General features: G+C 38.7%; 1 protein-coding gene and 1 long non-coding RNA gene across 3 annotated transcripts in view; one reads left to right on the top strand and one right to left on the bottom strand.

The window, feature by feature from the left end:
- DCP1A (decapping mRNA 1A) overlaps nt 1–17,014 on the bottom strand; it is a 31,844-nt gene that overhangs the window by 6,919 nt on the left and 7,911 nt on the right. The window contains exons 4-8 of one of the 2 annotated variants that reach the window (XM_030283016.4): nt 13,416–13,482; nt 8,941–9,079; nt 5,476–5,595; nt 1,449–2,204; nt 641–706 (exon numbers count right to left, since the gene is read on the bottom strand). In XM_030283016.4, the coding sequence (XP_030138876.4) occupies nt 641–706; nt 1,449–2,204; nt 5,476–5,595; nt 8,941–9,079; nt 13,416–13,482 (1,148 nt within the window). The remainder of the gene's footprint in view (nt 1–640; nt 707–1,448; nt 2,205–5,475; nt 5,596–8,940; nt 9,080–13,415; nt 13,483–17,014) is intronic. The other variant, XM_012572500.5, reaches the window with a different exon arrangement.
- On the top strand, nt 2,953–5,107 carry LOC140684916 (uncharacterized). Its single transcript, XR_012057892.1, has 2 exons — nt 2,953–3,054; nt 4,838–5,107. It is a non-coding gene; the product is annotated as an uncharacterized lncRNA (long non-coding RNA).

The following is a 17,014-nucleotide window of genomic DNA, read 5'->3' as shown; positions in this document are numbered from 1 at the left end:
GGTGTCCTAAAATGAATGCATAACAAAAAGGCAATTGAAACCAGTTCTTGAACACTTGACTATTATCAAGTTAATTTGTAATTGCAACCTTAAACTTAAACATTATTTTAAACTGTTACCCAAATCAGTTCTAAGAAACTAAAATTTGCTTTTAGCTGGCTAAAAGTTGCAAGTTTTGCAGTAGCGATTACTTGTTATTTTTTTTCCCCCAGCTTCAATTTTTTCTGCTTTGTATCTGTTCTTATGCTACAAAGTATCTCAAGAAAAGTGAGACACAGCAAGGCAAGGATTGCTTTTTAAGCCTCTGGGGTGCTTCAGGTTGGGCTAAGGCTAATAACCCTACTACAATATTACGGCATTACTACTCCCTGCTTGCAACATAAAAAACCCCAGCTCAAATGGTGCAAACTCAGTGCAGGGCTGCAAATCCAAAAATGTGTTTTCATTTCTGCATTAGAACCAACAGTAAGAGTGACTGTACAGGAGCAGCGCATTGACAGCAACTCCCCCTTCCTCCAGCTGTTTCATAACAGCTCCTTCTGTATGGTCAGTGAGCAGTTTCTATTTGAGACATCAACTGGGTACTGCAGCTGGGTTTTTTCCCCCTGAGACCAATGAGCACAGGTACTTATCCACTTACTTGGCTTGCTTTAGACAAAGTTTTTGGCTGTGGAAATACTTCTGATTCCTTGTTTTGTTGTACAGTCTGAGTTAAGGGAAAAAAAAAAAGAAAAAAGCAAAATTCACAGGTTACCATCCACAGCTCAGTTTCCAGAGGTGGTTCTCTGTTTTTAAGAAAGCCACAAAAATGCAAATTTCAAGATTTTAGCTATGATTCGATCAATTTTGTAAAACTGATATAATCAATGGGAAGCTGTAAAAAGGAAATATCTGAATTTATGTTTTATGCTTTCAATATTATGGCAAACCTATAAAGCCATATCTCAATGTAGCCCACAGGTACCCATAGAAAAAGTGGGTCAAAACTGAAGGAGTACAAAACACTCAAAGTAAAATAATCAGAAAAAGGAAATTGTTAATTGTATACTTTCAAATAATGAACAGGCTAGACTTCCATCGTATCACCACCTCTCATCACAGTGCTCAGGCTGCAACCTCCCGTCCCTTCTCAGATGCCCAGCTCTGAGCACACTTTTCTGACACAAGATTAAATCTTTAGGACTTATTCACCCACTGACAGCAGCAGTTTGAAAAACCTCTCCTCTAGAGAAAGGCCTGTCACTGACAGCAGATGCTAATGATACAAAACTAATGGAACTGGATTTCTAACTTAGCCATTCAATCAATACCACACAGTGGAATTGTGTGATATTGATTGAATTAATTGGAATTCCTTATCTCCAAACAACTAATATATAACAGCACAGTTTTCAAGAGGAAAATACATGTAGTCTAAAACTTCATGGATATCAAAGTCCACAGAATACCTGAAGGGGAGAGATTATCTTGCTGTTCAAGGCTGATGGCTTACTGTGAGATTCTTTGAAACTTTCTGGTGTTGCAAGTTGGCCAACTGAGGCAGAGATGTTTGGTGTTAAGGGACTCTTAGTGAGAGACTGCTGTTGTGTTTGGTCATGCTGTGGGGTCAACCTGAGTTTCTGGAGAAGATCAACACTTGTATGAGATGCATTTGAGACAGTCCCTGTGTTTGCTGTAGTCAAGGGTGCTACAAGCTGGCTTTGGCCAGCCATTAGATTCTGTGGAGCGTGGTTCGCTTCAGACGGCGGCTGATTCACCAGTGGGGATATGGGCTTGGCAGCCTGCTGCATAACTTGCATTATACTGTTGCTTTGTTTGAGGCCAGGAAGCATCTGAGCAGGGCCAGCTTCCATTGTCGAGGCTGAATTAAGAACAGGGCTTAAACGAACTGAATAGCTTGAAACATTTTTCAGCTCAGGCTGGGAAACTGAAGCTGGAGGTATTATCATAGGTGTTAAACAGTCCTGCTGGCTGGCACTGGGTTTAATGCTTGGACTTTCAGATTTCCCCAGGGATTGTTGCATTACTGGTGACTGGTCAAAGGAAAAAGGCAAAAGCAAACTGTGCTGCTCTCTGGCAGATGCATCTGTCTGCAGCTTCTCCATTCTCTCTGGATTGGGATATGGAGCTGCAGGCTGTTCCTTTTGGACAGAGGTTCCAAACAGTTCCTCCAAAGTCAGATGCTTCTGCCTTGACTGAAATGGCTAAAAAGAAGGGAAAAGAAGATTTCAGTTTAGAACTAGACACAGCACTGTGCAGCTTACACAGTCGATTACAAATTCAAGGAAGTTAGGAGAGAATACAACTAGGTCAAATGCATATAAAACACAGTTTGGTACCACAGGTGCACTATTCATAGGAATTTTGAAATTAATTTAATTTGTGAGGAACATCCTGGCTATGTATGGCTTTTCCTTGTGGCCATCTCAGGACAGTCTCTGCAGCAGTAGTCAGGAAGGGGGATGGCTATGGATTGTGTCAGGAACATGGCACCTGCCATTATCCATCACCCCTAACTACACAAGGCACTTCAGGGAAACGAAGGGAAAAACATACACGTCGAAACAATCCTCACAGAATTTATAGAATTGGAAATAATTAAATACTCTAAAAGATGGGAAAGGAACATAAAAACCAGAAGCTGCACAACTGAACTAGCAATACATGCCTCGACTGTTTTCCTAGCCCTAGTGCAGTAGCTGTCACAATAGGTAAGAGAATTTCTATAAACCTAAATATGCATCTCCTTGAAAGGTACATCATACATACACAGTTACATCTACCAGTCCTTTAGTCTCTCCCAAAAAAATACATCTAGCTTACACCATTGATATTGTTAGAAAATATAGTTTTAAGAATATAATATTTTGCTGAAAATATTTTAAAATGTGCTTCAGTAAAGAGAAAAGAAACAGCTATTAACACCAGGGATCTCAAGGTTTTTTTTTTTTAGGTTGCACAGGACCAGAAGTTATGTAAAACAGCTGGACTGAAATACAACATTCTGTTCAGAAGACTGAATGGCCTGAAGCACAATTCCAGTGTATTCTGATGGTATGTCTAAACAAAGATGCTACTTCACAATGACAACCACTGCACCATGACATTGCTCTGCTGGCTCTGATTTCCCTAGCACAGAGAACAGGACAGCACAGCAGCCAAGGCACAGCAGCACAGGTGCCACAAATAGCCCAACAAGATCCCCTTGAGCTTGAAGTCACACTGTCTTTTGCCCAGGTTACTCATCTCTACTGTCATTGTTATTTAATTTTAGCTAGTTAAATGACTGGCATCCTTTCATTTTGGGGCTGGGACATGCTATAGTTTATAAACCTTGTTATAAGGTTATGTAAGAAATATTTTCCTAGAAAGTTGTTCTTACTTCTTCCCACCGATCCTACTGTTCTGGAGACTTGTCCTTCAACCATAAAGATTCCATTAAGAGAAAAATCACTGTTCCAGATCATTTCAAACTCAGCTGTTCACTTCAGTATGATTAATTGACCAGCCTTCCTTTATTAATATGTTACAATATTCAAGTAATAAACTGCAATCTCTACCATGTCCTGATCCAAGTCAGACTGGATAGTCTCAAACATCAAGTTACTTTCCAGGAGTATAAAGCACCTCTTTTGCCTTGTCTGGTTGAGGTGTACTTTAAACATTTAATCAACTCAGTGTGTTTATGAACACTTTTATCACAAGGGGCTGCATAAAGGCGACAAGATCACTTTATTTCATAGGAACAGAATGCTGCTGCTGCTCAGAGGGTTTCTCCAGAAATGATTTCAGATAAATTAAGCTTTATAATCCCAGCTCTGCTTATTCATGGTTCAGTACCAGTGGTCTGGTTCAGTTTTGCAGACTGCTGGCACAGAAGCATTTCATGATACAACTGTTTTTAATTTTAATTTTGAATTGCCAAGATACAGCACTTAACTACACAATATCATACAGAAGACATTTATTTTTATTCCTAAATGTGTGGTATCTTTAGCATGAGATGAAGTTAATCAACATGCAAGTGTGACATTTTGGAGAGTATTTAGCAATCTCACTGTACTTATCATATGCACACTATTTTTTGATTTCACTGGCCATCTGTTTTAATTAGACAAAAAAAGTATATTTTTATAGTTGGAATGGAACGTTTTTCCAGTAGTCTCTCAGTTGTCCATGTTACTAAAAATGTGGCTCAGAACCAACACATTTGAGATATATTTGAACCCAGTTAACTGGCTTTATAGAACTATCACTTATGTTACCCAATTAATTTTTCCAATATCTCTGCAGCTATTATTTTAAACAGCTCAACAGAATTAAAAATGTGACATTTTACATGTTCTATAAATCAACTTTTCCTTTAATTACTTTAGAACAATTTGTTAGAATCTTTCTAGTTTAGATCTTTCCAGTTTTTCCTTTACTAGTTAATTGATTCCTGTTCTGCAATTCCATGCACTGTCAGGTGGAGCATTTCAGCTGATTTTGTACAGTCTACATGGAATGACCCAAAGAAAATATGTGCTTTGAAAGCAAAGCCTCAGGCAGCCCTGGTGCCAGGTCTCCAGACATGGCATGCAGCAAACAGAGCTGGCTGCCAGGGGTCACTCCATCACTGACCCAAAAACAGAGGTGCTGCTCAGGGGCTGGAAGGGCTGTGATAGAAATAATCCCAGCAAACTCCCCACCCCTCATGTGAGTTTACTAACTGTTACTACCCTACCCCTAAATGAGATTCCTGCTGCCCAGCCCCAGCTCTACCTGAACTAGGAACTATGATTACTCCTCCAAGCTGTGTGCAAGTACTAAGTGCAAATTTGCCCATGTTTCCTAGGGGATTTCACTTCTCAGGCACGGTGATTTACTGAATCAGAAGCACCCCAGTGAACCATGTCAGGGAGAGGAGTTCCAGCAGTGCCTGTCCAGTGCCCACTGGGTGGCACTGCAAGCAGGCCCACAGCACTTCCCTGTTACAGGCAATTCAGGTACTGAACAGTTTACTTACTTTTTTCTCTATTTACCTCTACAAAGTCTTGTATCAAGCCCCAGCTTCTTGTGCAGGACCACAGCCGTGGCTCTGAAGCACAGACAAACCTTCAGTACATGTCTGAGACAGAAAACCAGGGCTTGAGTTCCTGAGTGAAAGACCTGACCACCAGGCATGGTCATCTTCTCTTGCTTCCTGTCTCTCCAAGTCATCCCACACATTAACACAGACTGACTTCTTCCAGAAGCCAGGTGGGCCCATTTAAATGTGGATATTCACAGTAGTGTGGACACAGCCTCTTATTTTTAAAATGCTAAATCAAAAGACAGAATTTAGAATCCTAAAAGTCTTCAAACTTATTTATTTAGTGATAATATATTGGAGCGATAAACACTGAAGGCATCTGAAGAAAAACCGTCAATTTTGGTACCAAAACAAAGTACTAAATGAAAAAACTCCCTTATTTAGGGTTAGATTAAATATACCTGCTCTTGCACTTGTAGTGAAGGCTTCTGTTCTGAAGGCTCTGTGCTTTCTGGCTTTGGAGGATTTGAATTCTGTTGCATTCCAGAACTTGATATAATACTTAGGTCACTAATTTGATTCTGAGGAGGGGAAAAAAAAGAAAAAAAAAATAATATAAAGACATGAGTTTCAGTCTGCATTTACCTACTACATAATCCTGTTTACATGATACTTGGGACTCAAATATAGATGATATACAAAGCACTGATCTTTCTAAGACACTGTGGTATTCACAAATCTTAGGAAATAAAAATCATACCAAGAAATCCAGAATCTGGTTTGCAGTCATAAAACTTTTACTCTTTATTATTATAAGAAAAGCAACAAGAAAATACAACTGATTTTATACTGTTTCACTACAAACAAAAATGATACATTAAAGAAAAGGTGGGCTTTTCACATCCTGTATCTGCTTTGGCTGCTAACAGAAGTTTGCTACACTTCATTCAATCAGGAACCCAAACTAGAACTGCTTAGAAAAAAATAAAAAAATTCTTGTCAGAAAGCACTCTAAGTGGATGGAAAGACAGCTTGTCACTGATTTATTTCCACCAGTTTAACCAACCATGTACATTTATTTTCAGGTATGTATTTCAGGTTAATTTGGCTTTCTGTGAACAAGACAAAACCAGGCAAGAGAGCTGCATTATAACACAGTATGTTTCAGATAGATTTAACTTTAATCTTAAATAAATATAAAAATAAACAAATATAAATCTTCTATTACCATTAAAATCACGAGTGGAAAAACCCAGACTGTAGAATAATCCAGCTTTCAATGGGTAAACGACACCTGATGCATATGATAGAGCTCAACCACTGGTATGACACATGGTGATTGCTCTGGTGTCTTACCCAAAGCAGTAAAATATGGGTTAAACTTTTCAGCAATGGATTAAAAAGCAATCTAAGCTCTATTCTTTTGTTTTCAAATTCTAATTGAAAGCAATAAATATAAAATCAAACCTACACATTGTGATTTAAGGACAGAGGAGAGAAGCAGACCCTCGCATTTCTGACTTTTAGCCACTAACTTGAAGGTCAAAACTCCTTCTGCCTGAAAGGTTGGAGGCCTTTTAGTTATAAAATCAGGAAAGGCAGAGTTTTCTTTTCACAAGAGGATAAGCTGCAGTGTGTTTCCCTGCTCAAGCTGAAATACAAACACAAAACCACACTATAAAAAGCATCCATTCACTTCATTAAAAAAAAAAACAACCTCTCAGAGTTCATTCATTTTCGCATATGGGCTTGATGTAGTGTGTACTTGAAGGATTAAGCTGATTTGGAATCCTAGATTAAAGCACTCAGACCTTCATAAATCTCTTTTTCACTCCCTCTGCCCCCTTCTCATGCTGACACTCTGCCAATCTCATGTGGGCTGCACACAAGGATTACTGTATGATCCATCTGGAATGTACCAGCAGATAAGTACTTTCTGCTCCTAAATACAAATTCATGCATAATTACCAAGTGCCATTGAATTATTAAAAAAAAAATTAAGACAGGAAAGGTCTCAAGAAGCCATCTTCCAAACAAGTTGGTTCCTTCACCACATTAACATTGGCACACACTGGCTACAAGAGCACCACAATTTATGTGCCAGGGGTTTGTTGCTATAGTTGAGGCGGTCAATAGAAGATTCTCCAAAGAAGTTTGCTTGAAATGTGACCAACAGCTCTGCTTTTCTGACAATCGCAGCAGGCTCTGAAGGGATCACCATGAACAGGTTCATTTACACACAAAAAGGAAATGAAGTAATTATCCCAGCTTCCCTGGTGTTCTACAAATATCAAGAAACACACACATATACAACAGTAAGAAGAAATAAAGATACAAACTCCCCAGTTTTAAAGTAGCTCTGCTGTAGCCCATGCCCTGCCTATTTTCCTGTTGTATTATTGGCAGCACAAATGATGTCTGTCCATTAAAATATCTGCATCTGTTCCTGTTCCATCAGAATTTTACTTGTCTACAGAGCTTCATCTATGATGTTTAGGAACTTTGTTTCTAGCAAAAGCTTTTCAGTACTTTTATATGAAAAAGATCTAAAAATTAGAAGAGAAGCTGCAATATCCCAAGTCATCCGACAGCCAAGTGTTGGAAATGTGCATTATCCAATACTGCAAGGACAAAGAGGGAGAAAGGTTTCATCACACCCAGGAGGGCACTACCAAAGCAGTGCATTCCTGTAGTATGGGATTTTTCCCTTCTTTGCAAAAAGACTTAAATTTCTTCAACTCTGTCTATGCAGGCTGTGATGTTTCCTTCTGTGATCTCACATAAGCTGCTACCTGCACAATGCTGGCCTTCACAGAGAGACACCTTCTCCCCACACAGCACTGACACATATTCCAAATTAATTTTTTTTCATCTGTGTTTTAAAGCATTAAAAGAACGTATGAGTGATTTCCAGAAACTGGTAACTAGCCTGGGTCAATGATACTGTATTGTTTATCACATTGCCCTGACCTCAGTGTACATCAGACAGTGGCAGGTTAAGTTGGCTCATACAAGGTTTAAACCACATGCTTACTCTTTTCTCCTCATCCCACACTGTACTGTAACCATCTAGATCCATCAATTCCAATTACTCCAAGGAACTCTGCAGCATAGCAACTCCTGGAAGCAATCAAGCACTGTACAAATGTGCTCCCTCTTCTCCCAGCAGCACAGGCACAGAAGCCACATTATGGTTCTACAATGCAATACTCACACATTGCTTTACTATGGCACATTCCTGCATTATTACTCAGGGGAAGAGGCGTGTTCAGAATCTCTGTTTCCATTTTTGGATCTCCTACACATTACCTTTATATTCACCCTGCATGTATGAATTTGGTTCCCATGATTATATAAAGTAATTCTTTCCTAAGAGCACTAACATTCCTCATTATGTAATCTTGTGAATTTAGCACTGGCAAAGGATAACAGGATTTTCCTTCTGAGATGAATTATTTTATTAAAGGGAGAAACACTAGACAGGACACAAGTAATAAACTGGACAACAGAAAGACAAAGGCAGAGTATTGTTACATTAGTCTACAGCTAATAAGAAATATGCTTCATAGAGTCTACAAATGAACTGAATGCCTCAGTCTCTAATACCTCAGTTCATCTTTTGAGACTAAGAAGAGACAGATGCTGTTGGGCACAATTTTTATTTGCTATTCCCAGAGACAAGATTTTCCCACAGCAGGAGAAATCATTATAAAATTGGTCCATCCTGCTACACTTCAAGTTGGACCACATGATCAGAGTCCTGCCTGAAATCACAGAATGTTTCCTAGTACAGTGTTCCTGAGGGAGGGAACAACACGTCACTCCGAAAACAAGGCTGCTGGAACTATTGCAGACACTGCCCACCCTTTAAACAAAGCACAGGTGATGTCTAAACACTTGTTTCTAGAGAAGAGATATTTACTTACTCGTTCGTATTCATCCTTGGCTTTACTAAGCATCTCTAAGATGTCAATGGGCCTGTTTTCATTGCAGTCATTGGTGCTGCTGGGACTTTTTCTGTCCTGAGAAACTTGCTGCGACCTCTGAGCTTCTTGTTCAACCACTCTGTAAATGGAAAGGAGAAACAGGATTTAAAAATTTAACTGAAGTTAACATCTTGCAAAAAGCAGTAAAGAAAAAAGTACTCCCAGCACATTAACCCATTTTTCTACCTGAATAAAAGCCTAACACATAGCTGACCAAAGTTACACATTGTTTCTTTACTACAAGGTTCATACAAGACAAATTGTCAAATGGTCTGTACAATTTATCTCCCATTCACAGAGCACTGGTCTGTCTTTGCCTACAGTAAACACTACTCCTATAAAACTCTCATGTTTAGACATTTTTACAATGAAATATGTGGCTATCCAAGCATGTGATACACAAAAAGCACACATTTTACACCGTAGACTAGGATACAATTTTTACTCTTTACTTCCTAACATGCATTTTTACATATTTAGCCAAGTCAAGCCATGCCACTCAACAGAATCTGTTACCAAACAGTTCTAGTTTAGGATGAGGCCTACCATTATGGAACAGAAACAGTGGGAAAGAAGAGAGCTGGCTAACACCAGATGTCTTTGGAATCAGTCTGCAAGAGGACTTAGAGCAAGTTGCCCCTCACATCCCCACCTAATGCTCTGGAAAGAATAGCAAACCATTTCCTCTTCAAGCTGCCCTGTAGTCATTCCAATTACCTGTGTTACCCTGGCCTCTGGTGCCTATGGTTCATTCACCACTTCTACTCCACCCCTGCCTGCCTCAAGTATCCAAAATCTCCAATCTGAAGGACAAGTAAGAGATGCAAGAAGCTGATGTGTACCTGGTCATTTCATTAATAAAAGTAAAAGCAGCATATACTCCTAATCCATATGCAGTTCACAAGATATACATGGCTGTGCAATGCGCTGAAGCTTATCCTCTTGAAATAAACACACACCAGCCTGTAATCCCCTCTTTTTTAAGCCTGCATTAATCAAATATGTTAAGAAAAAACAAGCACTGTAAACAGGGCAGAGCTCTGGAGCTGCATGTCACTTGAGAACTCTCATGCTGTGGAACTGATGGCTGAGGGGGGAGCCAAGAGGTGCCATCACAGCAATCACAGAAAGTGTCAATCATTCCAGCCTCCAATTTCTTTGGGTCAGTTAGGATTCAGGACAAACTCTAGATTTTATAGACTGTAATTATTTATATGTACCTCTATGTTTACATTTCTGAGGAAAAAATAGTTCAAGTTTTGGAAGTTTCTGCCCAGTCTTCTAGCTACGAAGCTTCTTTACTCCACTAGAGTTTAGCTGAAAAAGGTTAGATTTGGCTTTTAACAATTCAATGTTGCTTTCATAGTTTTTCATCATACAAGCTGGTTATTTAACCATCTCCTGATTACTTCTACCTTTCTCTGTAAGCAGCAGTCACCTGGCAAGGTAACTCACAACAGGGAGGCCAATATATCCCTGATAATTTCTGAGAACTGCAGCATGTGCTCGTTTGGTTGAAGCAGCTCAATACTCCCCAAGTGTTTCTATGGTGACATCCTGAGAGAACATTTTGTTCTAGCACCTCACGTGGTCACCCAGTCCTGGCTCAGGACCTCTCTAAACTCACCTCCAAAACTAATGATGAGAAAAAGCAAGGTAAGAGAATCAGAATGCTTTGCTGAGATGTTAAGTGCCAGCATAATTGTATAAGGAAAAAGAAACACTTCAGTTAAAGGAAGATTCTGGGCAAAGTGAAATCACACATGGTGCCTGGCAGGCAAAGCAAAGGCTTCACTCTTGAGACTTTCCTTTTGCTTTAATTAGTTGGCCCAGAAGGTTTCAATAAAACATCCTCCCCTGAAAACAGTACTCATTGAACTCACAGCAAAACACCTTCAAGGAGTGCAGGCATTTCACAGAAATGTTTCATAAAAACTTCTGAAAAACAGTAATATTTTTCTCTTGTTCATTATGAAGTGATTGTTGACTTAAAGTTTACTTTCTATTTGAAGAATAACAAATTCTCGTCTCATCTAGGTAATTGTCTAATAGCTCAAACTCCATCTTCTGTCTTGTGCATGTTACATTTCAATGGTGGTGATAGAATATAATGCGAAACTGTATCCCCAGAACTCTTGAGATTCTTTCCCAATTCCAGTCTGCTCCCTGTATCTCAGAAGCTACTTTGGGTCTGACTATTGAAATAGGGTAAAACAAGCTTATAAACTAAACTGAAAATAACCCCCTACAAACTTACAGGTCAGAATGCAATAGTTTTGTCAAATATTTGAAGCCCTCCAGTTTCTGCCCTACTTCTAGAAAGGCCATCCCTCAATCAATCATCTTAACTTGACACAAATTAATTGTTTCTGAAACCAGGAGTTTGATGACTCCCAAGAAATGTTTTAATTTCAGAAAAATTCTATAATTCTTAAAAAAAAAATAAATCTGCAAATCAAATACCTAAATATCCTTCCTGGGGCGGAAAAAGTCAACTACTGCCAATCTGTACACTGAACATGCTCCGTGAGCAATCCAGGATTAAATCTTTTTTAAGCAAGGCCTGCTGTTTCTTTCCATTATATCAGATAGTGGAAGAGGCACACATTCCTTCAGGGACACAGTAGCTGCTGTGACAGTTTGTTGAAGAATATCTGGAGTTACAGCATTGAAAATATACCTGGCACAACCTCACAGGACGGCAGGGGGAAGAAGAGAATGTGAGAAGTGAAGTCTGTGATTACAAAGCCTGATTCACTTTTCTTTTCAAAGATAAGCCACCAAAATACAAATGGATGGCCTGCAATCTTGTTAACTCAGTCTGGCACAATAAGGTCAAGTTAAATGCAGGGAAGAGAATGCAAATATCCTTGAAACCTTTTATGGTTATGTTTTTGAAGTGCTGAAGTATTATAAAGGCAGCACTCTTTCCTATCAGTGATTAAGAAAAACTCCACCTTAACAAAAGGGTGCAAATCCAAATTTCCACCCCAAAGACAAAAAACTACAGAACAAAATTAATACTCTTGGAAGAAAATGTAAATATTGCAATCCAGCCAAAGGGGTTAATGTGCTTTATGGACTGCTGAGCCATGGCTAGACTGGTCTGTTACCTGATCACACTTTTTAAGACTCCTGAAGTATCTGCAGCCCATCATTTGTGCTACAGTGACCAGACCAGCTTAACTGGACTCAAGGTTTGCTATGTGAAAGTTAGATCTGCACTGCAGCTGTGTGTGACAGAATAAGAATATGGCAGAGTTTGACAGGTTCAGATCTCTCTCACACTTCAAACATTAACCTAATGGTTTTAGATCAGAGGAGAAAGCCACGTCCTTCTAATGCTCTGCTTACAAAGAGGAGAGGCAGTAGATGTTTTATTTGTTTTATTAACAACATCCAAGAGTCAGTTTCACACAACTGTTTTCTGTTAATCCTTAGATACAGACAAACCAAATAACAGTAAGAAGTCCAACGCAACTAGGAAGAAAAAATAAAAGTGGGAGATGGGGTTATCAGGATGAGAAAAAAGACTTTAGAAAGGTATCTTGATACCAATGTCTGTCATTTGTGTTCTCTCTCACTGCTTCTGTGCAAAAATAATAATTAAAAAAAAAAAACACCCAAAGTAACCCACACCAAACCCCCTACACTAAGAAATTAGAATTCAGCTTAAAATATCTACATTGTGACTAGTTTTCATATCATTAAATATTTCCATGTAATTAAATTGTGCAAGTCTTCAGGACAGCCTGACTGGCAAGCTCTGACATGCTGCTGAAGGCATGCAAGAGATAAGAGGACTCGGGAAAACAGTGTGATAGCAAAGAGGAGCAAAGCTGAGAATGAGGGATGAGCAGATACCCTGCGTAGTACATCTACACTTTGCACTTCAAAAAGCCCAGAAATGAACAACACCAAGCTCTTATTATTTCAGTTTTGCTTACTCTCCTAAACCCATTATAATTCTAGAAAATTCTACTAATTCTCCTACTATTCTTTAATCTCTTCACTTAAGTCAGGACGAACACCTAAGCCTTAAAACACCACAAGAAACTGCAAACTCCAAGAAGAAACCAGCTCACCACAAAACAAGCAAAAAGCCCCAACCATTGTTTATTTCATTACACTCTGCATTAGAAAATCTTTTGCCAATACCCCAATACAAAATGAATATAAAATAATACACACTGTGCTTTCTTTTGAGAACGCCAATACATCAACTCTTTTTTTAATCACTCAATTGAAAATTTTAATGCTGCAGTTTTTTAAAAAACAAACCTGCAATTTTCATTAGTTAAAAAAACTTGTATGAGCAAGAATGTTGTATTCCTCCATTTTTAGAAGAGTGAAGAAAAAAACAGACACATTTAATAATCTCTAAAAGGCTTACAGAATAAGGCCCCAGTACTTACTTAGCCATGAGTTTTGCTATTCGATGACAGTCATTCTTGTCGTAAAACCAAATACTGTAAATTGACACTAAAAAACAAGAAAGAAAAGCAAGTGTAAGAAAAAAAAAGTAATTAAATCAATAGCAAAAAACCAAGAGTTCATTAGATCTGCAACATACAAATTTCCATCAGTTTCCATTGAAATACTGTGTGTCACCACCTACTATTTATAAAGTAATCAGAAATAGCACATGTGCAAACATAAATACAGCTTCAGTCAGATTAAATGGAAGAACTATAGAATCTTTATACTGTTTGTAAATAAAAGCAGCAGGAAAATCTTTTAACCAGCGGGTGCCTTCCCACTACAGTTCCAATGTCCTCTTTTGAATTGACTTTATAACTTAAGCTAGGCCAAGGAATATCCATTAAAAAAAAAAAAAAAAACACTGCTTTTAAAATTTGTCAAATCCAAAGACCAACACTGACATTTGAATTATAGCATGACAGTTCAGTCAGAGGCTCTCTGGAAGGTTCCCTCTCCAGAAGGAAGCAGTACCAAAGCTCCCATCACACAGTCACATTCATGCAACAGCTTAAAACTTCCCATAGTCACCCCCGCTCTTTGAAAGTATCAAGGACTAAGCAATGAGAGCAAAAGGCTCCAAGCAAAAGGTTTTCAGCTCAGCAAGACAGCCTCATTCTAGCTTTCAAAATAAGTAAAATTCCACTGAAATTTGCAGAGCTGGAGCTGTCAGGAGTGCCATGAGCTGCTCCTTCCCCAGCAATCCTCCCAAGGGCCTTTTACCCACACAGCAGCTCCTCTCCCCACTGCCCCCAGCTGCACCAGCACCACAAAACTCCACAACTCTTCAGAATTGTGTTGAATCCAGCCCACAATGCAGGTTATTTTAAATTTTAGCTCACCTATGAAGTTTGTCAATGCATAAAGTGCTAGAACATCAAAGGCAATTGGACACTTTACACATGATACCATGAAAGTATTTTAATTTCTGAAAAAATGTGTTCAGTCTTTTTAAAACTCATCTTTATACTGCAGTTCATGTCAATGATTTTATGTAGCTGAAATAATGGATTATAAATACACTTAAAGTGAAGGAAAGGACCTTTTAAAAAAATTACACAACTGTTTCCCATTAGAGGTAGATTTTTATTTCACAGTGAAATCCTTTTTCTTTCTTGACTTACATTTTTCCTCCATAAAATACTCAAAAACCTCAAGTAAAGCCCACTCAAAACAATGTCAAATCGTGGCAAAGAGGGGAATTATTTACCAAGCTTTTTCTGTCCCTTCAACTTATTCCAGGTGTACTCTTTCGGGCCAAAATCCTCAAAATGTCTTTTCTTTCTTTTATTAAATAACAGATGTACTAATTTGGGTGCTTGTTTTTTTAGAGGTTCCAGTTTAAGTAATAGATAACAAAGCTTTTCAAATCATAAACAAAGAAATCAATGCACAAAAGACATAAGCCAATAAAAAAGCATTTCATACAGGTAGCCAATGCTTACATAAAACTTTGCAGTTTAATACAGCTGGATTTTCTGCTGCATAGGAACCTACAGCATTTCCAGTTTGTTAAATGACTAAAGAAGTAGCTCATATTTTAGCACTGAAGAAAAGCTCTTTCCCTTCCCCGACTTCATTAACACACAAACTGCCAAGAGGAGAAAGCTGCTTCAAAAGCACACTTGCTGAAGAAATTAAGATATGGAACTTTTCATAGTATTTCAATGGGACATATGATAAAAGTCACACTCAATTCTGCCAGAAACAGGCCTAGATAAGACCACAAGTAGAGCAGATCCAAATCTCAGTTTGGTGTAGAGCATGAGGTTTCTTCCCACTTTGTACTACTGGCAAGCAATCACAGGGAGTCACTGCAAAACAATTTTACACAATATTATGAAGCTGCAAAGCAGATTACAAAAGAACTTGGGCATTAATGTAAGTACAGTGGAATAGGCTGGAATGTTTACCTTCCTCTTTCCAAGAGCCCTTCTGTACTGGTAGTCCAGCTTCCTTCCTAGAAGTGTGTGTCCCAACAGCATTACCATTACAATTTAATATGTATTTTCCTATATATTGTACTTTCTTCCATGCATGCAGCTTCAATTAAGAACATCCTTATTAGCAAAGACAGAGTTGATTCTTACCAGCTCTTTTTAAATATGTGATTTTTTGCTATACCCAGCATAAATATTAGCTGAACATTCCTATGTCTGATGGCACCTTTCTACTGCAGTTCTTGCAAGAGTTTCACCAAACAGAAGGCACTGAATGTTTCCATCCAGCTTTTCTACACAGAATGCTGGGCAGCATCTTCAGCAATCAAGTAACCTCAGTTTGTAATCATCATCAGCAATTCTTTCAGTAGGATTCACACTGCATTTTGACACCTTTGGAATAATGAGTAACCCACACCACAGACAAATCAGGTTTCATAAAACTGAAAGAAGTAATCCATTTTCATAATCTATGTTCTTCTCTGACATACGTAATTTTTTGTTAGAGACACTGACCTATAAATAGTTATCTAAACACATAACACTCAACTTCTCTCCAAACTTGTGTGGATCAATCCTTAAAACCTGATTAAAACTGAAATGGGAAACCAAAGAGCTTTTGAGAGAACAGAAGGATTATGGAAGACTTCCTGCTCAAGCCTAACAACTGAATAATACCAAAAGGAAGGTCTTGGACTCTTCTGTAATCTGGATTAAGAGTAGGAACAGCCAAGTGAGGCAGAAGCCTCATCCTTGGCAACATAAAATGAAGCTGCATTCTCAAATTGTAGTTTCACTTCAGTCTCATTTTAAGTAAGCAGCAAGAGGCAGTGTCCCCACCCCCACATTCCCACAACTTTGTTAACCCATTGTACCCCAAGGGGCCCCTCTCCCTTATGTCAACTGGGTACATTTTAGTCCAGGCCAGATCCTTGATCCCATTTCTGCATCAGCATCACAAAAGGCCATAAAAGAGCACAAACAATAAGCTTGGGACACAGGAAGGGAAAACTGAGAATGGAACGGTGTGCCAGAGGAAGTGCACACAGACTCATCAGCACTGCCAGTCTCAGCAATTCCAGACACTGTCACTCCCTTCCCCGAGGCAGTTTAGCCATTTGTACAAATACATCCTCAACTCATTCAAAGAGATGATTTGTTTAAAACTTCCCTTAACTATATGGAGAGCTGGTAGAAGGGAAACAAAAGTTTTAGTTTACAGGTCCAATTTAGATGTTGCCATACAACGAAGCAGAACAACTGGAAGCGGAGTTTCTCACACCCTTGAAAGAAAAGGACTCGTATTTTGAAACTCCTCCTACAATGCAACCATGGACAACAATCTGATCTCACTTCCATAAAGAAAAGCATATATATGCATCATTTTACACCTCAAATACAGTTTAAGGCAAAATGACATAAAGCTCTCTCTCTCAACGCTTGTATTTCCTCTAGAAATGAATGTCAGCTGAAATGCCACCTCTCCTCAGTCAGCCAGCTCTATATCACTGACATGCTTCATATTTATTTCCTACACGTAGATATTACCCTGCCACATAGACTTACAAACCATTAGCATGAATGGGCAAAGCTCC

The sequence above is a fragment of the Taeniopygia guttata genome, chromosome 12, assembly GCF_048771995.1.
Source record: "Taeniopygia guttata chromosome 12, bTaeGut7.mat, whole genome shotgun sequence".
Lineage (NCBI taxonomy): Eukaryota > Metazoa > Chordata > Aves > Passeriformes > Estrildidae > Taeniopygia > Taeniopygia guttata.
This window is presented reverse-complemented; position numbering and strand designations above follow the sequence as displayed.